Source organism: Megascapheus bottae, chromosome 7 (assembly GCF_031878675.1).
Source record: "Megascapheus bottae isolate mThoBot1 chromosome 7, mThoBot2.hap1, whole genome shotgun sequence".
NCBI lineage: Eukaryota > Metazoa > Chordata > Mammalia > Rodentia > Geomyidae > Megascapheus > Megascapheus bottae.
The window spans coordinates 40170952-40196190 of NC_143515.1; the positions used below are offsets into that span (position 1 = coordinate 40170952).

General features: G+C 36.2%; 2 protein-coding genes across 6 annotated transcripts in view; one reads left to right on the forward strand and one right to left on the reverse strand.

Annotated features, from left to right (window-relative positions):
- Positions 1–13743, forward strand: part of Vps54 (VPS54 subunit of GARP complex) — a 73721-nt gene extending 59978 nt beyond the window's left edge. For all 3 annotated transcript variants that reach the window (XM_090336821.1, XM_090336823.1, XM_090336822.1), the window contains exons 21-23: positions 5507–5614; positions 7307–7401; positions 13109–13743. In XM_090336821.1, coding sequence (XP_090192947.1) covers positions 5507–5614; positions 7307–7401; positions 13109–13214 — 309 coding nt within the window. In that variant the 3' untranslated portion in view covers positions 13215–13743. The remainder of the gene's footprint in view (positions 1–5506; positions 5615–7306; positions 7402–13108) is intronic.
- A 1330-nt stretch (positions 13744–15073) lies between these two features.
- Ugp2 (UDP-glucose pyrophosphorylase 2) overlaps positions 15074–25239 on the reverse strand; it is a 42815-nt gene continuing 32649 nt past the window's right edge. For all 3 annotated transcript variants that reach the window (XM_090336825.1, XM_090336827.1, XM_090336826.1), the window contains 7 exons: positions 22917–23102; positions 21756–21889; positions 20299–20596; positions 18820–19017; positions 18159–18401; positions 16371–16475; positions 15074–15517 (listed from right to left, as the gene is read on the reverse strand). In XM_090336825.1, the coding sequence (XP_090192951.1) occupies positions 15410–15517; positions 16371–16475; positions 18159–18401; positions 18820–19017; positions 20299–20596; positions 21756–21889; positions 22917–23102 (1272 nt within the window). In that variant the 3' untranslated portion in view covers positions 15074–15409. The remainder of the gene's footprint in view (positions 15518–16370; positions 16476–18158; positions 18402–18819; positions 19018–20298; positions 20597–21755; positions 21890–22916; positions 23103–25239) is intronic.

Genomic DNA, 25239 nt, shown 5'->3' on the forward strand with positions numbered 1-25239 from the left:
GCCCAACAAGATAAGTTTTTCTTTAAAACATGCTGAGAGGGTCAGGCGAAGTGGCTCACACCTGTAATCCTAGCTACTCAGGAGGCTGAGATCTGAGGATCAAGGTTCAAAGCCAGCCTGGGCACAAAAGGACCTAAAACTCTTAATTAGCCTCTAGAAAGCATGGGAAGTGGGGCTTGGATCCAGGGTAGGGTGGTATCCTTGAGCTGAAGAGCTCAGGGACAGCACTCAGGCTGAGTTTAAGCCCCGACAAAAAAAAAAAAAAAAAAAAAAAAGAATGCTGACAGGAGTCATTTTTCCTAATGTTTTCTGTCTTATCCCTAGGTTTGTCTTAAGATATCCTTGCTCACTTCCCAAATCAAACTAATTATTTTGGATAAGCACTCAAAGTTAGAGGGAGAGAACTTTTTTTCTTATTACTAAACATTGCAGCTTATGAAGGAGAGTGTAAGGCTTACAATGAAGAAAGTAGTTCATGTATGCTTTTGATAAAGCTAGTCATTAATATAAGGTTTGCTTTGAATGCCTGGCTTCTGTTTTTTTTTTCCTGTTTTTTTTTTTTTTGCCAGTCCTGGAGCTTGAACTCAGGTCCTGGGCACGCTCCTCGAGTTTTCTCACACTTGAGCCACGGTACCACTTCTGGCTTTTTCTATATATGTCATATTGAGGAATCAAACCCAGGGCTTTGTGTATGGTAGGCAAGCACTCTTCCACTAGGCCACATTTCAGGCATTCCTTCATTTTCTGACTTTAATCTGTCATTGTGTTTTCTGTATGTTCATATTTGTCACCTAAGTTAATACTTTGCTAATTTTGCATAAATATTTTACAATAAATTTAAGACATTATGGCATTCCATAAACTAAGAACACATTTCTCCATCGCCAGTTATCATCCCATTATCACATCTGCTATCTCTTCTTTTTGAAAACCAGTTATCACAAACTGTCTTCTATAACATAAAAGTTCTCTCTCCTTTCTTCCTCACTGATGGCTTCTATTTCCTAGCCATTTGGATTTATGATCTACTCATAAGTTACGTTGTCATTCTCTGTCCTGGTTTTTTTGCTTCATGCACTTCCCAGGGTTTAAGTACATTTTTAATTCCTACCAAAATAGCAGAAGCATTTCATTTGAGTTTTAGCTTTTTCTTTGCTTACCTTAAATTCAGTCTTGATAGGAATAACACAGTAATGTAATCTAGGTTAATAAATCAAAGGTTGTTGGGGTAAAATGAAAGTCATGTCATGCTCTAACAGCTAATGTTTTCCTAGCTATTGTGCATGTATTTACTCACTCAAATTATGTGCAATCTGTGTGTTAGGTAGTAGAGGGATACACAAAGGTGAATCTACCATCCATCTTGTTCTCAAAAAAAAAAAATAGAGCATTCAGATTGTTAGAAGTAAGAAATTGATTCAGTGCACTAGAGCTTTTAAAGCTTTAGGAAATGTGGTTGCCAGGTAGTTAATGAAATCTGGGAAAGATTTATAGCTGTAGTACACATATAGAGTTGGGTTTTAACTGGAAGAGAGGAGGAAAGGAGTGATATTGTCCAAAAAAATGAAAAAAAGTTGTACTCTTTACCTGTAACCCCTCTGTACATCACCTTTATAATAACAAAAAAATCAACAATTTTCTTTTAAAAATAGCTGAGATTAGGGGAAATGAAGTTGAGGAGATCTCCCATATAATAGCATGTAAATGTGTTAGAAGCCAATTCTGTTTCAGGGTTTTATAGCCAAATAGACATAAAGTCAAATATAGGCTTGTAACATATTTGTTATTGGATGACCTTGAGCAAATCTTGTCATTTTGATGTTATTAATGGTAATGAAAGTAATGTTCTGTTTAGCTATTGCATTAGGTTGTGTGATCCAAGAGTGGGAGGATATATTGGAAAGACTGGAAAGCCATGACTCTCAGTTTATTGAACTATAATTTATACTCAGTATATGGTTTGATATATACAGCCACAGAACTACCACACTTATGATTACTCATACATTCTTGTGGGTACTTGTACTTTCGTATTTTCCAGAATGTCCTTTAGTGGAATCATTCAAAATGAATGAACCTTGTGCCAGGTTTCTTTTATTCAGCATAATGCTTTTGGAATTGGTTGATGTAATAACATGTCAGTGGTTTGTTTCATTTTTATTGTAGAGTACTATTACTGTTTCTTTGTTCAGTCACCGTTTAGTAGGGCATTTGAGTTTTCTCCACATTCTTGCCATTATGATTAAAGATGCTATAAGCATCTATGTTCAGTGTTTGGGTTTGCTCTTCATTCCTTTAGCATAATTACTTTGCAGTAACACTGATTAACTATGGATTATGAAATGTTAAAATGAGTATTAAAAAAAAGAAAAAGAAAAAGATGCTCTGCCAGGAGTTTGGCCTAGTGGTAAAGAGTGCTTGCCTAGCATGCATGAAGGCCTGAGTTTGATTCCTTAGTACCACATGCATAGAAAAAAGCTGAAAGTGGTGCTGTAGCTTAAGCAGTAGAGCTCTAGCCTTGAGAAAGCCCTGCCAGGAGTAAGAAGAGTTCTAGGTGTTCTTATTTTTACGGAACTTTCTAAGGTCTGCCTGTTTTGATTTTGAGACAGAGTCTCTCTGTGCAGCTTAGACTGATCTTAGCCTATCAAGTGCTGGGATTACAGCAGTCTGCCACACATAAAGCTCCTGTTTTTAATGTTAGTCTTTTGCTGTTATATAAAGAATGGTATCTCATTGTGGGTATTTTTTTCCCCAGTATTGGGGATCAAACCCATGGCATCATATGGTAGGCAAACACTACACCCTAAGCTATTGCTCTGCCTGCTTGGGATTTTAATGTACCTATCTCATAAGTTGAGTATATTTTCATGTGCTTGTTTGCCATCTGTATATTTTTGTTAGTAGAGTGTTCATTTGTTTTTTAGTTTTTAAAATCATTTTCTTAGTGGGTTTTTAAAATTCTTTATATTACTTTAGAGGCCCTTTATCCATTACATGTCTTTTAACTATTTGTATAAGTGTTTAACCATTTGTATAAGGTAATCTACTGATTATCTTTTTTTTTTTTTTTTTTTTTGGGTGGGTCATGGAGCTTAAACTTGGCCTGGACGCTGTCCCTGAGCTCTTTAGCTCAAGGCTACTACCCTACCCTTGAGCCAAGCCTCACTTCCCATTTTCTAGAAGTTAACTGGAAATAAGAGTCTCAGGTCCCTTTGTGCCCTGGCTGGCTTTGAACCTTGATCTTCAGATCTCAGCCTCCTGAGTAGATAGGATTACAGGTATGAGCCACAGTGCCCAGCTCCTTTCATTTTGTTATTGGTTTCTTCTAAAGAGAAGTTTTAATTTTCAAAAACATTATTTCTTTTACTGTTCATGAGTTTTAAATCCTAGTCTAAGAAATTTTTGTGTAACTCAAACCACAAAGATACTGTCTAATGTTTAGAAATGTTACTTTTTTTTTTTTTTGCCAGTCTGGGCCAGAGCTCAGAGCCTAAGCATTGTCCTTAGACTTTCTCAAGGCTACTACTCTACCACTTGAGCCTCAGCATCACTTCGGCTTTTTTCCACGTATGTGGTACCAAGGAATCGAACCCGGGCCTTCGTGCATGCTAGGCAAGCACTCTACCACTAGGCCAAACTCCCGGCCCATTACTTTTACAGAGAAATTTCAAAGGAATGATACTAGTTTGGGTGGTGGCAGGAACCAAATTTTTAGGGTTGAAAGTATTGTGTCAAGTTTAGATGACTGAGGAAATATGGGAGTGAAGGTATAATGAAAAATGGTATTTTTCACAGAAAAAGCCAGAAGTAGCACTGTGGCTCAAGTGGCAGAGAGCTAGCCTTGAGCAAAAAGTGTCCAAGGGCAGTGCCCAGGCCCTGAGCTCACATTCAGGAGTGGCAAAAAAAAAATAAAATAAAATATATATATATGTATATATGAGAAGCAGGGATAAAAGGTTTTTTTTTTTTTCTTTTCTTTTTTTCTTTGCAGGGGTGGGGAGTATGTAGTTTTTTTAGTGCTGTCCAAATAAATGACTGGGTGACGTAAAACAATTAATTGTTTCAGTTTCAGTTACTAATAATTCCTAAATCAAGGTGCCAGTCAGGATATTCTGTCTTTGAAGACTAGGGAAGTACCTATAGCTCTTCTGTTCTGGCTCTTTATAACTTCTACCTGCTGTCACTCCTTGGCTTGTAGCTACATCTTTACCAGTATTCACCTGTCTTCATCTGGTGGCCTTCCCTGTGTCTCTGTCTGAATTTTTCTCTTATTTTCATGAATTTAGGGTATGACCGCATGAAGTACCAGATAGACATGACTTTTTTTTTGTTTTTTGTTATTGTTGGTGGTGGTCAGGGACTTGAACTCTGGGCCTGGGTGCTGTCCCTGAACTCTTCAGCTCAAGGCTACTGCCCTACCCCTTGAGTCACAATACCACTTCTGGTTTTCTAGTGGTTAATTGGAGATAAGAGTCTCATGGACTTTAGAGCCCATGGTGGCTATGAACCTGGATCCTTAGATCTCAACCTCCTGAGTAGCAAGGATTATAGGCATGAGCCACTGTGTACAGCAGACATGAGTTTTTGAAGGGACATTATTTAACCCCATATAGAGTAGTATTTAAGAATAGTTACCATTGAAATGATGCTTCATACCTAGTAGGATGACTTAGAAAAAAAAGTCAATAATTTTTTATGAGAAGATGGAGAAATTGGAGTCTTCACTCTTTGCTAGTGATACTGTAAAATTAGAAAATAATTTCATTGTTTTCCAAAACAGTTAAATGTTAAGACTGATGTATGGCACAATTCCCCACTAGATACAGTCCTAAGAAAGGTTTAAAAAAATACACAAACACACATACATTGTAGGTGATGAGGCTTGAACTCTGGACCTGGGCGTTGTCCCTGAGCTCTTCAGCTCAAGGCTACCCCTAACCCTTGAGCCAAGCCCTATATTCCATTTTTAAGAGGTTAATTGGAGATAAGAATCTCCAGATCCTCAGATCTTAGCCTCCCGAGTAGCCAGGATTACACGTGTGAGTCACCTCGCCCGGCTGAAAATATTTTTCATACAAGAATCTTCACACAGATGTTCACAGCATTATTCGTAATAGCAATCTCCAAAAAAGAAGTAACCCAGATACATATTAGTTGATCAATGGATGAACAAGCTATCCATCAGTAGTCACAAAAAGAAATATTACAACAATGAATAAATTGTGAGCTAACAATTCCACTCTAAAAATTTAAGAAGGTGGGATTAAAGGCCTGGTACTCAGTTTTAATATTGGAAGCAGCCTATGTTCTCAGCCACAGTTTGGTTCTACAGATTAAGTTATTGTTCTTAGGATTTGTAAAATTAGCACAGATCATGATTATTATAAACTTGAGCCTTTTGCCAGAGTTAAAAATGTTTAGGGGCCAAAAGTATGCTTTAGGAAATACTGGAGACAATGTACGATGCAGAGAACTAAGCATAATTTTCATTATTTTTCCCTGCCAGTATGAGGTGAAAGCTCCTGTTCCTTCTGCCTGTTTCAGGAATATTTGTAAGCAAATGGCAAAAATGCATGAAGCTATATTTGATCTTCTGCCAGAAGAACAGACACAGGTATTCCCAAAATGACTTCTGTATATATGACATGTAATATTCATGAAAATTGAGATGTTTTTGCATGTATTCCCCATAATTAAGTTTAATTCAAATTCCAATATGATTGTTACCATTTCAAAGTATCCTTTGTTGTGCAGTCAGTAATTATAAAAATAAAAGATAAGTTACTGTGATTATAATCCAAAGTGAATATGGAAGAAATTAGTGATGGAATTAATAAGATTAACACATAATTAAACTGTTTTTTTATCATATTTGCTAGTTCAATTTACTAAATTAACAAGAGTTTAACTTTGACTAGTATTTTTGCCATTCAGATAGGTTTTCACTAGTTTGTCTCTAAAATTGGTTGAGTGAATAGAAATGGTATTTTGTGGTGGGGGGGCGGTAATAACTGTCTTAGTATCTCTTATGTACCCTTTTTCCTACTGGTCTCCTTTCTTATGCAACTTCACGCTTACATTCAGTAGTAGATACTACCTTTTTTAAAATTTAATCATAATAACTCCATGATTAAATGCCATCTAGCTCCCTGAGGCTAGGATCATGGTAAAATAGGGAGGATTTTCTAAGGTATCTATAGCTTATTTCTCTCTAGCCAACCCATCCTTTTCACCCTATATGTAAGATTCCCTTACCTTTGACTTTCTGACCTAGATTTGCCATCTGAGTTCTAACTTGAAAGAAATACAGCTAGTTCATAAAGCTGGACATATAGGTACTCTTTTTAGTGTTTTTATCTGTATCATATAAAGGGTATTCTCATCAGAGCTGTGCAAGTTGTAGGTGTTTTTAGTGTTTTTATCTGTGTCATATAAAGAATACTCTCATCAGAGCTGTGCGAGTTATAGGACTTCTGTCATTATTGCTACCTGAATACCAGTAATTACTCAAACATCATATATAATTATGCACACACACCTTTTTCCCATAGAAAATATATGTGCTAAATCATTTCCCTTGTTTAATCGTATATAATTTTAGGTTAGCTGTTTCTCAAAGAATTATTAGACCATTGTATTAAAATATGCACGAAGGAACAGTTAGATACTTTGAAATGATTTGATTAATTCAAAGTATAATGACAAGTTTTCCTTTTTCATTGTCTTTATTTTCCTCCATCAAGTTTCTAGTTACTGTAATCGTTGCACTATGTATTGTTTTTGTCATCATGGTTGATCCCACTTAAATGTCCACAGAAATTCTTCCAGTGTGTAAACAGACAATCTTACTGCCCAAAGAAGTACTGATGAGAGGGAGAAAAGCTTTTGTCAACTAAGGAAAAAAAACAGATAATATTTTGGAATATATGTCAGAAGAAAGGAGTTAAAATATTAAGATAATACTGTAAAGCTGGGTGTGGTGGCTCATGCCTGTAATCCTAGCTACTTAGGAGGCTGAGATTTGAGGATCAAGGTTCAAGGCCATAAAAGTCCCTCAGACTCATCTCTAGTTAGCCACCAGAAAACTGAAAGTAGTGCTGTGGTTCAATTAACCACCAGAAAACTGGAAGTGGCGCTGTGGTTCAAGTGGCAGAGTGCTAGTATTGAGCTGAAGAACTCAAGGACAGTGCTCAGGCCCAGAGTTCCAAGTCCCATGACCAACAAAAAAAAAAACAAAAAGAAAAAATACTATAACTCATGGTCTTTAAGGACAGCTTTAAGAAACTTAGTTTTCTTTCTTTTGCAGATGTTATTTTTAAGAATTAATGCAAGTTATAAACTCCACTTGAAAAAGCAATTATCTCATTTAAATGTGATAAATGATGGAGGACCTCAAAATGGGTATGTTTTTTAATACATACTTTACCTCATACTCTCATATTGAACTGTTCCAACAATTAGCTTTTATTCTTTATTTTTTACTGTAGTCATACTGGGGACAGAAATTCTGAAGTCGGTACCTTTTTCCTTCCTTTTCTCTTGTGGCAATTTCAGTCTGTTCCTATGAATCTCTGTTTACATTAAAGTGGTTTATGAATGGCCAGTCCTTGTCTGACAGTATCTACTTATTTTTGAGGCAGTGTGAGTCCTAATATCTCCTTAGTTACCCAGTCGGCTTCTCATATCTAAACAGAACTCGGGGTTATACCTAATAGCTCTACAGATATATGAAAGTTACTTAACATCTGTGCCTTATTTATAAAATGACAACAAGAAAAATCTGTCAGTTATTTCATATAATTATGAAAAATTGTGTGTGTAATAAGGTATTATTGAAAATGTGTGCCATAAAAAATAGAATCAGGGGCCGGGAGTTTGGCCTAGTAGTAAGAGTGCTTGCCTAGTATGCACGAAGACCTGGGTTCAATTTCTCGGTACCACATACATAGAAAAAAGCCAGAAATGGTGCTGAGGCTCAAGTGGTAGAGCTCTAGCCTTGAGAAAGTCCAAGGATAGTGCTCAGGCCTTGAACTCAAGTCCAGGACTGGCAAAAAAAAAAAAAAAAAAAAAGAATCATGCTCTAGTAAAAGATTTTAAGTGTTGTTAGACATTTTTCGTACCTACAAAATATGGAAAAGCAGGTTTTGTTTTTGATAAGTCAATAGTGTATTGGGGGAAATGACATCTTGGTGTCATTGTTTTTCCTAAAGTTATATCCCATTATGTACCTACTTTATTGTCCTTTAACATTCTGAAATAAAGCCTATAACATTTTCCCATTACCAATAAAAACTGAAGATAAGTTAAAAAATAGAATTATAAAGCATGGGCCAAACTGGTTCTGTCATTGTGTGTATATATTATGTTTAAATTATGTGTATAGTTGAACAAATCACTTATGTTCTCTGAAACAATATTTATAGATTTAAAAAACAAGGCCAGGTAGAGTGGCACATGTTTGTAGCCTCAGTACTTGGAAATTCTGCACAGGATAGTGATAGTGATAGCACATATCTCAAAGAAGTGTGCTGAAAAACTTCCCTTATAGTATTTTTTTGTTTTGGGCAGGGGAGTAGCAGGCATGGGGCTTGAATTCTAGGCCTGGGTGTTGTCCCTGAGATCTTCAGCTCAACGCTAGTGCTCTAACACTTGAGCCACAGTGCCTCTTCTGGTTTCTGGTGGTTCTTTGGAGATAAGAGTCTCATGCTGGCTTTGAACCCCCATCCTCATATCTTAGACTCCTGAGTAGCTAAGATTGTGGGTGTTAGCCACTGGCACCCAGCCCTCACAGTGTTCCTATTATGAAGAGCAGTATAGATAAAAAAATGTGGAGCTGTGAATGCAGCTATGTAGAATGCATTCTTAACATGCATAAGACCTTTGATTCAGTCCCTTAGCAATAGGAAAAAATAGGGAAAGATACAGAACATCCATCATTTATTCTTTAGTATGACTTCCTTGGTATGTTACCGGTCTTGTAGATTTTTTAAATTTATTTTTTACAATTTTATTGTTGGGATAATGTATAGAGAGGTTACAGTTATATTTGTCAGGTAGTAGGTATATTACTTCTCTCACATTGATACCCATTCTGTTTTTGTCCCTGTTTCCCTCCCCCCAACCCCTCCCAAGGTCTTGTAGATTTTTTTATATATTTCTTATTGTAATTAATAAGGGTTACATTATATTTGCCAGATAGAAGGTGCATTAATTCACATACATTGATACCCTTTCTCATGTCTTGGTCCCCATTTCCCTCCGGTTTTGTAGATTTTTAACAATAAAATTTTACCACCTTAAATGTTAAAGGAATTTTAAGCTTACATTTCAAAATTATAGGAATAAAAGATGTATTTCAAGGTGAGAAATTATACTGAATCATTCTCCAAGTGTTCGGAACCTTCTGTCTGCTCAGTCTGCCTGCAGAACTGAATGTAGGAGTTTAAGCAAGAGTATGATACTCTCCCTTGTCAATTGTCTGATTCTTCATTTTGCTTTTAAAGTATTGTTTTCAAAATTTTCATGAGCCACAGAAAAGAGTAGAACAAATGCTTGAATACCTCTCACCTAGATTTGGAAACTGTTAAAATGATACTACATTTTCTTCATTCTTTCTCCACAAGCACAGTCCTTTTGTCAAAAAAAAAATGGAAAAAAAAAGTAAAACAAAAACAAAAAAAATGGATGCCCATGGCTCATGCCTATAAATCATCCCAATTCAGGAGGCTGAGTGATGAGAATCAAAGTTTGAAGCCAGCCTGGGCACACATGTGAAACTCTTCAATTTTAAAAGATGGAAAAAAAACCCTTATCTCCAACAAAAGGTTGGAAGTGGAGATGTGGCAGAGCGCCAGCCAGAAATGAAAAAGCCAAGGAAGAACAGGACCAGAGAAACTTAGTACCAGTATATGAACACACACACACACACACACACACACACACACGCGCGCGCGCGCGCGCGCGCGCGCGCGCTATAGTAATGAGATTTAATCCCTATTTTGCACACATCTCTAAGTAGTAAGTACATATTTAAATAGCTGTAAGCTTTTCTTAGATAATGTTAATTTATTAACATGAGACCAACACACAACCAGAGATTTTCTTTTTCTTCTCCTGGGAAGAGAACCCAGAGCGTTACTAGTATGGAGTAGGTAAGTGTTCTACAACTAAACTACACCAGACTGTATTTCCCATTTGATGTTGAGATATGAGATATAAATGGTATATATGTTACCTGCTATCGAATCTTCTTTTGTTTTTTGCTTTTTGCCAGTCATGGGGCTTGAGCTCAGGCCCTGAGTTTAAGTTCCAGGATTGGGAGGAAAAAAAAAAATTAGAGCCTCTTGATGCTATGACCTAAACAGGCTCTGCTAAAAAAGCTAATATGTTTTTATGACCCTTCCTTCCCACCCCAAATTATTTTTTGGATAGGTTGGTTCATTGTTCTCAGGCCAATAGTTCTAAGGCATCCACATTCTAACAGCTAAATGCCTGTTATTTTTCTTGTGGGGAATTCTCATAACCACAGAAAGTAATTTCTATGTAGGTATCCATGTCTTTGATCTCTTGAAAGAGAGTATTCCAAGAACTTTAACCTCTATATTGTAGCCATGGATGTAACTACTTGTTTATAAAGGAAAGTTTTGTTTCTAAAATCACTATTAAAATGCACCTTTCTTTTTGTGCCAGCTCTAGGGCTTGAACCTGGGGCCTGGGCAGTACTGGGCGTTTTTTTGTTGTTGTTGTTTGTTTGTTGCCAGTTTTGGGGCTTGAACTCCGGCCCTGAGCACTGTCCTTGGGCTTTCTCAAAGTTAGAGCTCTACCTTGAGCCACAGCACCACTTTTGGCTTTTTCTATGTACGTGGTACCAAGGAATTGATCCCAGGTCTTCATGCATGCTAGGTGAGCATTCTACCACTAGGCTAAACTGGACCCATCTACTGAGCTTTTTTGCTCAAGACTGGCTCTCTACCATTTGAGCCATAGCTCCACTTCTAGCTTTTTCTTGGTTAATTGGCGGTAAGAGTCTCAAGGACTTTTCCATGCAGGCTGGCTTCATGATCCTCAGATATGAATCTCCTGAGTAGTCAGGTTTATAGGCATGGACACGATCTACCAGCAAATGATCAATTTTAGCATGAATAATCAATGGTATAGTCTAATGCATTTATAATGCTACACCTCTAATCCCCTACCCATTAGGCTCTTGCTTCCTGTTCTTCCTCATCCCCTGCTGTATACTTTTTGATGTTATTTTCTTTTTCCCTAAGATATTTTTCAAATACACTTAAATTTGTGTTCCTGTTACCCAAATTTGGTCATTATTACCAGTTGCTATTTTGCTTAAAAATATTTGTCATAAGATGGTATTAAAATTAGTATTATACATGAAACTGGAGTCCACATTGATACTCCATTTCCAGTCTTTATTCCCAGTGCTTTTGGTAACATTTCTCATTTTTTTTCTCTCTTATGAAAACTATGTGGATCTGCTTAGTAAATTTAACTGTACAGCAAGCATACTGAACAGATAAAGCCCCCCCACCCTTTCTTTAATTCAGTACTGCTGCTGATTTCTGTTGGTATGGAAATATTATCAGTCAATTGATTCCATTTCCACAGATTTAATCCATCAGAGATGGAAATTAGTAAAATGTATGGTGTTGGTAGATTCTGTAGTCATCACTCCTCATTACTATATTACAAACCAGTTATGTAAGTAGCATTTATAATGTATAAGGTATTATAAGTCATCTAGAAGATTTTAAATATATGATAATATAGGCATAGGTTACAGATATACCATTTTATAGGGAACTTTAGCAACCATGAATTTTGGTATCTAAGGAAGGTTCTTGAACAAGGACACAATTCTTTATTGCTATAGGATCAACTATATTTAAGAATTTATTTCCCTAAGTGATAGATTTCTGGATCATTACTTCATTTGCATTGCAACCATACCACAACTTGTTATACATATCTGAGTCCATTTCTTTAGTAGATATCTACAAATCAATCAGTGCACAAACACAATTTCACTGTAGTGTCAGTGACATTCAGTGTTAGTAAGTTTGTTTCTCCCACCTTACCAATGTTTGCTGTTAGATTTTCTTACCATTTCATTTTTCTGATGTTTATTATTGCTTCAGTGTTTGGTCATTCAGCTATGCTTAACTTTCTAGATCTTTCCCACTCCATTCCCTTCCCCCCTTTTTATCATCTTGGTTTTGGGTTATTCCATATGCTCTTACTAATGCTTTGTTAGTTTTATCAACTATTAACCTGTTTCTACCTGCTTGATATCAAAAAAATTCATCTTTGGTATAAGATTCATATAATGGTTTATTTAAACACAGTTTCAAGGATTTTTTTTTTTGCCCTCAATCTCACAATCTTGCTTCCTTTATCATACGTGTTGAGACTGTAGGTGTGTGCCACCATAACATACTTAATTTTTTAAGTCTATAACAAGCCTTTTTGAAATGTTTTTTTGAACCATAGAATATACCTTCATTGGAAAAATCTGAGATATTGTTGTTGGTACCAGAATCAAGTTTGTTGTTTTGGTAGTGCTAGCATTTGAATCCAGGACCTGTCTCAAGAGGCAAGTGTTCTTCCTATAAGCTACAGCCTCATCCTTACTTCTCTATGTTAAGCAGTACTTTAAACTACTTGACTCCTTAGCCTTTACCTAACTCCATAGGTGGCACTCATGAAACTGAAACCTGGCCTGCCTTTCCCTTGAGTTTACTATTTTATTCACACACCTATACTCTAGGACAACCAAACATTTCAGATTTTCTTTGTATTTTAGTTCATTCTATTTTAAGAAAAATCATTTTATTGGGTGGGATTTGTCATGCAACTGCCTGTAACATCTATTCGTATTCTATTTCCAAACATTGATTGCTGAAATAGAACATTAGTGGTTAAATACGTGATAGCAGAAATCCCATAGAGAGAAATGATAGCATTTGTCTCTAGGAATGCTGAAATTGAAAAATTATTCTAGGAGCTAGGATAGGAATTTTGACTGTATTACTGTTTTTTACTATCCAAATAGAAAGTATTGAGATTTAAAAATACCATCTTCTCCAATGTTTAGGTTGGTCACAGCAGATGTAGCTTTTTACACTGGAAATCTTCAAGCCTTAAAAGGCCTTAAAGATTTGGACCTAAATATGGCTGAGATCTGGGAACAGAAGAGATGATGACATACTGCAAAACTGGGTAGTTCATCTGACCATGGGATGTGTGTTTCTGAAGAAAATCTGGATTCCTGTGTTTCAAGAATGGAACCTTGAACCCAAGTGAACTGAGGTGTGGGAAAGGGAAAAGGAAAGTATCAGTGTTGGGAAACTGAATTCCCTGGGATCTACAAAGAATGCCATTTTGTACATCCTTCAGTGAGGAGTAACTGATCAGGTGTCTATAACATTTTTCATTCTCTCTGGAAACAGACTCAGGTTTCTTTGGACCAAATCCAAAAGAACACATAGCTGTAACACAGCTGTAGTTGACTAGAATGCTCTGTATACTTTATATTAAAAAATGCTTTGCATTTCTTCCAGTGCAATGAAATTCATATGGTGTCCCACCTTATTTAATGATGGTACAATTTAAAATATTAAAATCTTAGTCAACTTCTGTAGAAAGTTTTCTCTATAAAAAGTAAAGCTGTTTGAAAATTATTTTTTTACAGATCTTTCTATAAAAATAAACATCTTTTGATTGCTTGGATTTAGGATTTCAATTTTTGTTTTAGTGACCAGTGTCAAATTCCAGGCTTTGTGTGTTGTATATTTAATCTTTCTACTAGCACTGTGTGTCAATCTGGGTAGAACCTCGAACAGTTTAAATACATTAAGGCTGATTTTAAAAATATGATATTTGCATTTATTTATGCAACTACTAATTTAAATACTTTTCAGAGGTGGTATACAAAGGATTACAATTTAATAGCTGTATTTTTATAAAAATACATATGAAGGGTTTGGGATTTTTGGGTTTTGGTTTGCTTTTTCTTGCAGAGGTAAAAATGTTTTCATTAATATACTTAAAGAGTTCTCATTCATACATTTAGCTAACACATGAAACATGGCCCTCTAGATTCTTGTTTTTAAGTTATTTTCAATGTGTATATGAAAAAAGACCAGGGAGAAATAAAACTTTTGAAATGTAGGCTACTGTGTTGGGGCCAGAAATCTAAAGTGATAAGCAAGTTCTTAAAAGACCTTTATAATACATAACCTTCAGAATTAGAATCAACAATACAAATAAAGTGCCTGTGCCTCACCTTCCACCAAGAATCTTGCCTAACCCTGTCAGAGTGCCTAATCTTGTGATTATATACAATGAAATAGTCTTACTTTGTGCTCTTTGGTTTCTCCAAAGGAAAGCTTGTTTTTTTTTCCTTTATCATTACCAAGGTATGTCATTGGTTCTTAAACTGTCTGTCTAATAAAGCTGTAAAAAATACCAAACTTTAAAAGACAACTTTTTTTTTTAATGGTTTAGTATACAGTGAATTTTAAACAAGCAACCTACTCTGAGCAAGTGTGGAAGAACTACAAAGTCCAGCTTCATTCTTAGAGAAAAGGCATGATTCAGAATGTTACTATTGAACACATTTCAGTGATAACAATGTTCCAAAAGTAGACATTTTAAAGAGACCTTCCAAGGAAGTTATACTCTTACCACAGCATACTAGAGGACAAGGCTGGGAAAGAAATACCCTACCTTTCTCTGCCTGCCCCAACCCTTCAGCCAGAAAAGAAACACCACTTTGTTTCAATAAATGGAGTCTGTGGAAAGCATGGCAGGCATCCCAGCCTTAGAACTCAATGAAAGGTACTAATAAGTACCTTCAAATGCAACTGCTGTGGAAATAATGTTGATTTTCAAATTTTCTTAGAAATAAAAAGGACTTACTAAATACTAGTCCGCTACTGAGTACCTAAGTATTGCAATAGCACATCTTTACATCTATACAGTAACTGCTTAGCAAGAGTAAGTCATTTTATTTTGCCATTTCATAAACTTAGCATTAAAAAGTACACGGATACACATGTATTGCTGCTTCACTGCTTTATTTTTTAAATCACTGGCAATTCAAAGTGAGATTTCTACTAAAAGTTATTTCAGTAGAGCCGATCAGTTTCAGGATTAAATAATATTGCACTTTAAGATGAATTCACTTTCAGGAAGTTTCTCAGCAAAAAAAGTATTGCTCCATCTGTGTTTTCTTTAGACTAGATGCATATTGCAGAAAACTACTTTAAAAATCAACCCTGCAGGATGCAGTAAGGTAGTAAAGTACCTGCCTATTTCCCTAAAGGACATACATGTCATTATAAGAAACTAGCCCATAATAAAGTATAAAGTGTATACACAGAATTTATTCATTTTAGTGGTCCAAAATGCGAAGGTTTCCAGATACAATCTTGTTCTCTAATACTGCTCCAGGTGGGATGTCAATTCTGTCACCATGATTTGCAATGATGATAACTGTTCCCTAAGTAACAGGGAAAAGAAAAATCAAAAATGTGCTTGCAACTGCAACTAAAATGCAATTAAGATAATCTTATTATGTGTAATTTCTAGGATGGATTGTTAACTGTAAATAAAATTAAAACATGAAAAGCAAATAACATGCTAAGGAAAATATTACATGTCCTGCAAATCCTGGCAGTCCCTTGTCTCCTCAGAGGTAATAACAAGAATGAGAAGTAGACCTAGTGCCATTGCAGGTCTGGCCTTTCTCTGCAAGACCATTATGATCTCCCAATCTTCACATTTAAAAAAAAAAAAAAAAAAAAAAAAAAAGGAGTGCTTAGTTTAGGTTTAAATAGACAGGTATAGGTGCGTGCGTGCGTGTGTGTGTGTGTGTGTTTTAAGAGTTTAGTGGTAGCTTTTCATGTTTTGATTAGGCAGATAAACATTAAAACTGAATAAAATTTCCCAAGATATTTAAGCAAATAACTTTAAAAAGAACAAAAAGTGTAGTTTTTTAAAATTTATTATAAAAAAATCAGTATGAAGTTTATTTTCAAAGTTATTAGTGAATTAATGTTAATAATGATTCTATTTTAAAGACTCACATTTCAATAACAGTATCATTACTAATTAGTTTGCTTTCTATTATGAATGCTACTTTCCACAAAACTGCATAAACAATGCTGATTAATGAGGATATGTATCTGGATATTACTATCACACATTGTGGTAACATTTCATGTATGTATGCACTCACTCATTTAAAAATATATCTCTCATAAATACCTGGCTCAGACTAAGAACTGTTCTTCACAGTTTAAGACAAAGTGTTTTATAAACCTATTAGAAATGTGATTTTCATCATAACATACCTTTAATGAAACATTTTTGCCAAATGTCACATCTCCTGAAACTGTGAGATGATCCAATTCAAGCATATCTGGTATGCTTTCAAATCTTCTTAGATAATCTTGAACCTTTAAGTGGAAACATAATTTTTTAAAAAGTGCATTCGTAGAAAAAAATGTGGATGCGTAAAACATATCTGTCTTTTTCTTAGATTTATGAGCAAAAAACAATTGCTTCGACTTTTACTGGAGCTAGACTGTTTTCTACTCTAATTTACAGCCAACTCTGAACTCCACTGTTCATTAGATTTTTTTTTCCTAAGGTCTCTTCAAGGAAATTGTTTCAGGGGATCTCTCTGTTTCCTCATGACTGTATCAATTCCTATCAACATATACAGAGCTTCTCCCATATTTAAAAATCAGAATCTTCAAGTTTTAGATTCCTTTTTACTTATGACCTAATTACCCTTCAGAGCAGATCTCTTGACTGGGTTGTCTGCATTCCAATCTCTAACTCATCTTTTCCTATTCTCAAATTTATTCTAGTCAAATTTCCACGTGGATAAATCCAGTTTGTGAATTCGCATCTTTCTTGAGTGAGCAGCAGCATATGATGCATCGCCTTTTACTTCTTCTCTTTCACTTCCTTCCCTCCCTCCCTCCCTTCCTTCCTTTCTTTTTTTTCCTGCCAGCACTGGGCTTAAACTCAGGCTTCATGCTGTGCTCAGCTTTTTTTTTTTTTTTTAAACACAGATGCTCTCTACCACTGAGTTTAGCTTTTCGCTGGCTAATTGAAGTTTTGCACATTTTTCTGCTCGATCTGGTGTCAGACCACAATCTTCAGACTTCCAGTGTCTTGAGTGACTAAATTTATAGGAATGAGCCACCAGTAATTGAATTTTTCATTCTTTCTTGAAATAAGTGTTATTGAGTTACTCGCATTCATACTCTGCTCCTCAGTTTTTCATCGGCAGCCCACACTAGCCCATATTCACTGCTAGCATAGCTTTGGATGGCATAGCAGGACCACAAAGACTCACCAGGTCATAGCACTCTTGAAACATTTTTTTTTTTTTTTTGCCAGTCCTGAGCTTGAGCTCAGGGCCTGAGCATTGTCCTTGGACTTTCTCAAGGCTAGAGCTCTACCACTTGAGCCTCAGCACCATTTCCGGCTTTTTTCTACGTATGTGGTACCAAGGAATTGAACCCCGGTCTTTGTGCATGCTAGGCAAGCACTCTACCACTAGGCTAAACTCCCCACCTTGAAACATTTTATGTGATGAAATCTTTGTGATTTTACCAACTATACTCCTATTACTCCTGCCTGGAAGGTTTTGAACTCAACATCTGCAATGCACACTCCCTCCATTCACATGTATATTGTCTTTCTTTGCTTTTTTCCACAATTTCTCACTTAAGTTTGATGTATTTTGCTTAGTATCTTCTCTCACTAGTGTCAATTCCATAAAGACAAGATTTTGCCAGGTGCTGGTGGCTCACATCTATAATCCTAACTGCAGATCATGGTTCAAAGCCAGCTAGGGCAGAAAGGTCCATAAGATTCTTATCTCCAATTAGCCAGCAAAAAGCCAGAAGTAGAGGTGTGTCTCAAGTGGTAGAGTTCCTGCTGATTAAGCAGTCTGAGTAAATATCAGGCCTTAAGTTCAAACTCTAGTACTGGCAAAGAAAAGAAAAAAAGATCTATTAATTTTCTATAGTTAATTCCTTTAAATGATACCAAAGACAGAGAAATTGTCAGGTCAGTAGTGGAAATTAAATCCCTAATCCAAATTTACCTTTATATTTACATACCTTTGTAAAAGAACTGCCTAATTTAACCAAGGGCACTGTAGGAAATTCCCGCTTTTCACTCATTGTCAAAGATCCTGCATTAAGGCTATAGAGGTTTGACATCACAAGCAAAAGATCTGAAGTGGTCTTGACAGGCAGAAAACGGCTCCTGGGAACATTAATACCTAAAGAATTCTCAAAACTTTTAATTGCAGCTCCAACTGCAGTTTCTAATTGAATGACATTTAGGCCTCCATCCAAAGTCTGTAAAAAAAAAGGAATGGGAAAAACAGACAACAGATTTTAGATACCTACAACTTAATTCAATGTGTGTGTTCATTAATATTTGGTGAGTTGTTTCAGGGAACCATCAAAGGAAATACACTAATATTAACAATTAAGAGCTAAGCTCTTCATATGTATTTTTTTTTCTTGGCCTCTTGATTTTATAATAAAGAACTTAAGGTCAGACAGAACAGTAACTGAATAAGGTTGGAGGTTCTCTACTTTTAGCGCAGGTTGTCACCATTACCACAGCCTAGAGACAGATAAGGTGCCCATCACAGGGATGAGAAGGGCAGGGACTAGCGAGTTACTGATGGGACAGACAGGCCAGAGAAAGTGGGCAGTATTATGAGTTTAGGAACCAGGGAAACCAAAATTAGATGCATCCTTATCTTACCTTCGGATTCACAATGATTTCCATGTCAATGGCATTCTGTTCTTGCAGTCTTTTAACTGCTGCAAGAGAAATCCATAGGTTGTTTGTGTTAAATATTTTAAATTTTGATACAGACTTGAACTCATCAACATGTGCTTTTGGTACTTGAGCAATTTCCACCAGTCTCAATTTGCCTTCATACTGAGTAAGTGTCCCACCCTAAAAAGGAAGGAAATAGTAAATGTTTCTACAATTTTGCAAATCACATCCATAGCACATTGCTTATAAATTTCATAGAATTTTACAATAGTCGTATACAAAGTGACACATTTGAAAGTACAAGCAAAGAAAATTATACCAGTTTTCATTTTATAATACCCACTGTCTTAGTCCACATTTAAAGCTCTAAAAGTACATCAGAGCCTTCAATTTCCTAAGGTATGCTATAGGGGGCCAGGAGTTTGGCCTAGTGGTAGAGTGCTTGCCTAAGGTATGCTATAGGAACAGCCAATCCTCTTATTCCTAAATCACTGCTCATCACTAAACAGCTCATTCTATCACCCTGCCTTAACTGGTTCTAAGGGGAAGGGAGGGAAGGAAGGAAGAAACAGAGAGAGAGAGAAACAGAAATGCAAAAGTAGCCTCAGACTGGAGATTTTTTTTTTTTTTTTTTTGCCAGTCCTGGGCTTAGGCTCAGGGCCTGAGCACTGTCCTTGGACTTTCTCAAGGCCAGAGCTCTACCACTTGAGCCTCAGCACCAGTTCCGGCTTTTTTCTATGTATGTGGTACCAAGGAATCGAACCCAGGTCTTCGTGCATGCTAGGCAGGCACTCTACCACTAGGCCAAACTCCCGGCCCCATGGAGATATTCTTATAGTCACTAGAACATCCCAGTGTGAATAGAGAGGAACATTAATAAATACGCTATTCAATTCTATTGGGTAAGTAGTAAAAGTTTGCATGCTATTTCATCAAAGGTCAGGTGTCACCAATAAAGTCAAGTTACACAATTTTTTCCTTTATATCAACTACTTTTGCAAGCACTACAAAAGAGAGTGACAAAACAAAAAATATACATTCTGTACAAAAAAAATGAAAATTATGTTTTCATTAAAGGAACAATTAAAGAAACAAAGACCATCAGCACGAAACTTTGAAGAATATTAAAGATCTGAATAATGAAAATATTTTTTCACATTTCAGCTTTATGCCATATATGTGAAAATGTTTTCAATTAAGATTATTGAATTAGATTATCCAGAAACTAAAGATGATTTTAATTCTATTCATCTTAGATTTATGATTCACACTGTTAAAAGTGAAGGACTTCTGCAAAATACCATCCCACAGTTTTACAATGATAATAACTATATTTAAAAAAATACCATCATGCTTAAAATGATAACTACTGAATTAGATGAAAAAACTTTTAACTATATAACCTATAATATTTAACCTATAAAAACATGAATCTCCATATTACATTCTCTCAGTATTTACCTTTACATCTGCACGTGTCTTATTTGTGACTTCCATGACAAATTCACAGCGTTTCCCATTAGGTGGGTTCATAAGGTGATTAAGAATATAAAGATCCACTGTGGCACCCAGATTATCTATGTTAGACACAAAAATATACTCTTTGCCTTCTCCTATGAAGGTATCAAGCAAACCAGAGTTGTAGAAACTGGCATAAATATCACCATGGCCTGGAGGGTACCAAGCTTCTGTATTTTCCCCTGAGTAAGACACATCCTTTGCTACAGGAAGTAATGATTCCTTATTAATTCTTGGGTACCTTAAAAAAAGGAAAAAAAATTTGTAATATCAACTAGAGCACTACAGACCTTCATGTAAAATAACACATTAAATCTCTTTTCAGTGTCAAGTGCTATGAGCAGTAATTTAGTTATAAGTTAATTCATTTAAGAAAATCTCTTATCTGTGTTCCAATTCTGTGTTCTAGGTAACAATATGTGCTGCAAAAAAGTTTTCCATGATCATATACTTAAGGAAGATACATCATATTTTTTAAGATTTTTTTTATGACTCTCTAAAAGAAGGGATGTTTTAACTAATTTTTCTTGAACTTATTCAGTTGTGGATACTTCTTGGAAATCTATCTGGGGAAAGATGACTTTTCTTTTTTCTGCAGAAAAAGCAGTAGCAGGTGAGCACCGAGATGACTACTTCCCAGCACCAGAGAGCACATAGCTAGTGGGGAGAGGAAAACAGGACAGAGCACAGGAATAGACTGAAGATCTACTAGAAATTGGAGACAAACTATCTATGATGTAGAAAAGGTGTTCATGGGAACAGTCTAAAAAATACAACTCCACAAACTAATAAGACAGCTTCAGACAATGGTACAACTTTATGTAAGTGCTATTTTCTCCAGCATTTGTTGAATTATTCTGATTGAAGAAATTCATTGCAAAAGGAAAGAAGGTTATCAACACTTTAAAATGTAGAAAGTGAGGCTGGGAGTTTGGCCTAGTGGTAGAGTGCCTGCCTAGCAAGCACGAAGATCCGAGTTCAATTCCTCGGTACCACATACATAGAAAAGGCCAGAAATGGTGCTGTGGCTCAAGTGGTAGAGCTCTAGTTTTGAGAAAAATTCCAAGGACAGTGCTCAGGCTCTGAGCTCAAGCCCTGGGACTGGCAAAAAAAAAAAATAAAATAAAATGTAGAAAGTCTTTCCCAGAGCTACCTGGAGACTATGCCCTTGGAATGCAAAGGTCTAATAAGCTCTCCTGAAATACTCTGGACAATGGACAGAATCTCAAAAAAAGATTTTACAAAGAAGAAATTAGACAACGATTGTAAATGTTCATCTTTTAAAGGCATTAAGCACTTGTAAGCATTAATCTTTGGCACATGTATATCTGGAAGCTACTCTGCTAAACATTCCTAGAAGTGACATCTATTACAGTGAATTTTGTTTTTACTCCTTGTACCTGCTTTGATTGAAAGTATAGATTTTCACACGACAATGATTGTATTTCTGTAGAATTTTTTTGGTATCTTCATCCGTGTTAAAAGAATTCATTAAAACAAGAGGAACATCTGTATTGTAGGTTTTATTCAAATGCTAGGAAGGAAAAATAACAATCAGATCATCCAGATTTACATTTCCTTTGCTTAAAAAATGTAAAATTATCCTTTCCTTGTTAATTCTAAAATGTCTAGGGCCTGGGAGTTTGGCCAAAAAAATAAGTCTAAACTGAGACCCAGATTGGTGTCCCTGAGCAGCGCAGCTCTGGAGTTATCTGCATTAGTGCTTGGGGTTCTCCAGCTGGACCAGTGGTGACTGAGCATTTATTCTTGTGTTTCAGACAGAATGAAAATGCAAATGTTACAAAGCAATGGTTCCCTTTGCTCAGGATAATGTTTAAAAACCCTCGGTCACAGTTCAACTGAATGAAATCTTTTCAATTTCTTAGAACTAATAGGCAACGCAAAACACTATTAGAAGTCAAACTGTCTAGATTTATTAAATAGAAAACGTGGGCCCAAGAGTCAGCTTATGTCTTGGTTTCCTCAACAGTAAAATGGGGATAACGGTACTTAATGAGTTGTTAAGAGGAATAAATGAAACAATTCTTGAAAGAGCTTAGAGTGGTTGGTGAATAGTAAGTACTTGATAAACATTTGCTGCTATCACTGCTATTAATAGACATAAGGACACAGAAATGGAAAAAACAGGATCACTGCCCTGAAGAGCTTAGGGTCTATGATTAATTTCTGTGTTGTAAGAAAAAAATAGGGAACATTCTTAGCATCCAACTAGATAGAGGACATCCTCCCTGGCTTCCCAAAAGAGTTGGGGAAACCAGGACATCCCTTGTCATGAAGCCTACTGCTAGAAAAAAGTGACCAGAGGGAGGAGGATTTAAACCCACCCAGAAATCTTAGCAATCACAAAAGCTATTTAAGAGAGGCTCTAGGTCATCCTTTGAACATGCCCTGAAGCTTTTTTTTTTTTTCCCACACTAATCTAGGCACTAAATAGAGCCAGCTCTTTGGCTCAATTCACATCTGCTACGTTTAATACTATAACAGTTATATAACCTAAAAGCTATGTTACTTCACTAGTAAAGCATTGTAGTGTTACTCACTTCAATTTGCTGAACAGTCAGATCCAAAAAGGTGTTCTCATTCCTCACACCAATCAGACTTTTAGGGCCTTTGCAGCCCATGCTGGTTCCCAAACCACCATTGAGTTTTACTACCACTAGCTTATTCAAAACAGACGAGATATTATCAGGCAAACCTCTTGCCTTTATCTTTTCATAGGGTTGAATCTAAAAGAAAAAAATAAAATTATATGAGTAATCCAAATACCTTGATGATTGAAAGCAAACCAAACCCAGGATTATATTCACACTTCCTTAAAAGAGTTTTGGTTTTTTGGTGTAATATATAAACCACCTTTCCTTCATTGTCACAGGCCCGTCTTGTTCAAAACCAAATGCTTATAGGCAATTTCCCTTGTACACAGATTTGATTTGGTAGTCTATTTACATTACAAAGGAGTATAAGAAAAGGAAAACATTGTAGTCTTCAAACTTTTGTGTGGTTGGTGGGAACATCCAGATTTTCTTGGCTTATCTTCAAACGCTCAGTTTGTAGTCTGAGCCGATATAGTGAATGGATATAGAAAATCTGTCAAGTCTGAATGTAGAAAATTCATCAAGTGTGAAAAGTGGTGCAGTATGAACTGCTTTTAATTCTGAAGAATCGTTTATCCTATAGTATTCCTATAACAGAGGTAAAATCCAAATAACACTAGTTCTATGCTATTCTCCTCCACTTGGTGACTGCCCTTTAGAAGAAAATGGCAGAGGCTCTATGTCAGACTCCTATGTGTGCACAAGGACAATTCCTTCCTAAAGAATTTAACACTCTGGTTGGGAACTCACTGGTGGGTGCATGCCTATAATTCTAGCTCCTCCAGAGGCTGAAATCTGAGCATCAAGGCTCAAAGTCATCCCAGGGAAGGTCCATCAGACTCTCATCTCCAACTTAACCCCCAATTTAGTTGTAGAAAGCCTTCAGCTATAGCTGAGCAGACCATAAGGCAACCCATAGGTGATGTGGGACAAACCTCAAAAGACTCCTGGCAAAATGTCCAGGTCACTCATGCTTTCTTCTTACTGGCAGAACAGAATTGGTCAAAACCTAAGTTCCTCCAGGGAATAAATGAAAGAAAGCAATTGGCAATCTATTAAAGAACAGGATTTAAACACCATCCTGCCCTCTAGGATGTCAATCTAGTTTTACTGCAGAAATGGGAAGGTCTTTTAAGAGATTTAAAAAAAATCACACAGAACTGTCTGCCATGAACTGTGTCTTGCCAACTCTGTTCACAACTTAGTTTCAATTTAGAAGAAAAGCCAAATTCATCACACAGCCATGGACACACTGTTCCCATTAGCAATAGTTTAACCCAGTTCTGGGTAGCATATTTGTGCTATTCCTGGAGACAGTGCCAAATACCCAAAGCAAGCTAACAGTACCTGCCCTGTTATGGTTCACAAAGGTGTGATTATTGCAATCTGAGAGAATTTTTTTCAGTAACAGTAAGAAAATGACCTGTGTAAACAGTCAAACAAATTAAGAATGATGCCCCATATGTACTGCAAGTGTTCCAAGAACACTGACTTATTCAATCATTGTGCACAGTGTGTGTGTGCCAAGTTCTGTGCTAGACATGTTCACATACTGTCTCTTTATATTTCAATGTAATGACCAGAATCTGGATCATCTGTAAATTCCTGTATATCAATTTAATTACAGAAAACTACCCAGACCATAAATCATTTTGTCATTAAAGAAAAGCTGGAAAACTATAATATATGCAATATCATCACATGATTTAGATTTAACAAGTTTGTTAACACTCTGTTTGCCCACCAAATAAGATCAGCTTCTATTAAACAGTAAATATAAGCCACTGACGTTCTTCTAACATATCTTCAGACCTTCCCTGAATTTCCATCCTTATTTCCACCTTTTCCTTCTGATCATAGGAAGAGCTATCCTAAGGCAATCCCTCTGGCAATGCCCATCTCAAGGATTCTAGTACATCAATTATTCAGTCTCCTCTTACCTCCGCTCATTTATTTTTTTTGGAGGGGCTGTTCTGGTATATGAACTCAGTGCTCTGTGCTTGCTATACACTTGAGCCACGCCTCTAGCTCATTGCCTTATTTTGTTATACATAAGGTCTTCTGGTTTTTGCCTAAACCAGACTGGATGGTATTCTTTCTGTTCACAGCTGAAATGATAGGCACATACCAGCACATGTAATTTATTGGTTGAGATGAGGTCTTGCTAACTTTTTGGCTGGTCTGCTACCAATCAGATTTTAATGTTAGCCATGGTGCCTAGCCTTCGCTAAATTCTTTTCCACAAGCACCTGGAACTTTCCTCACCTCT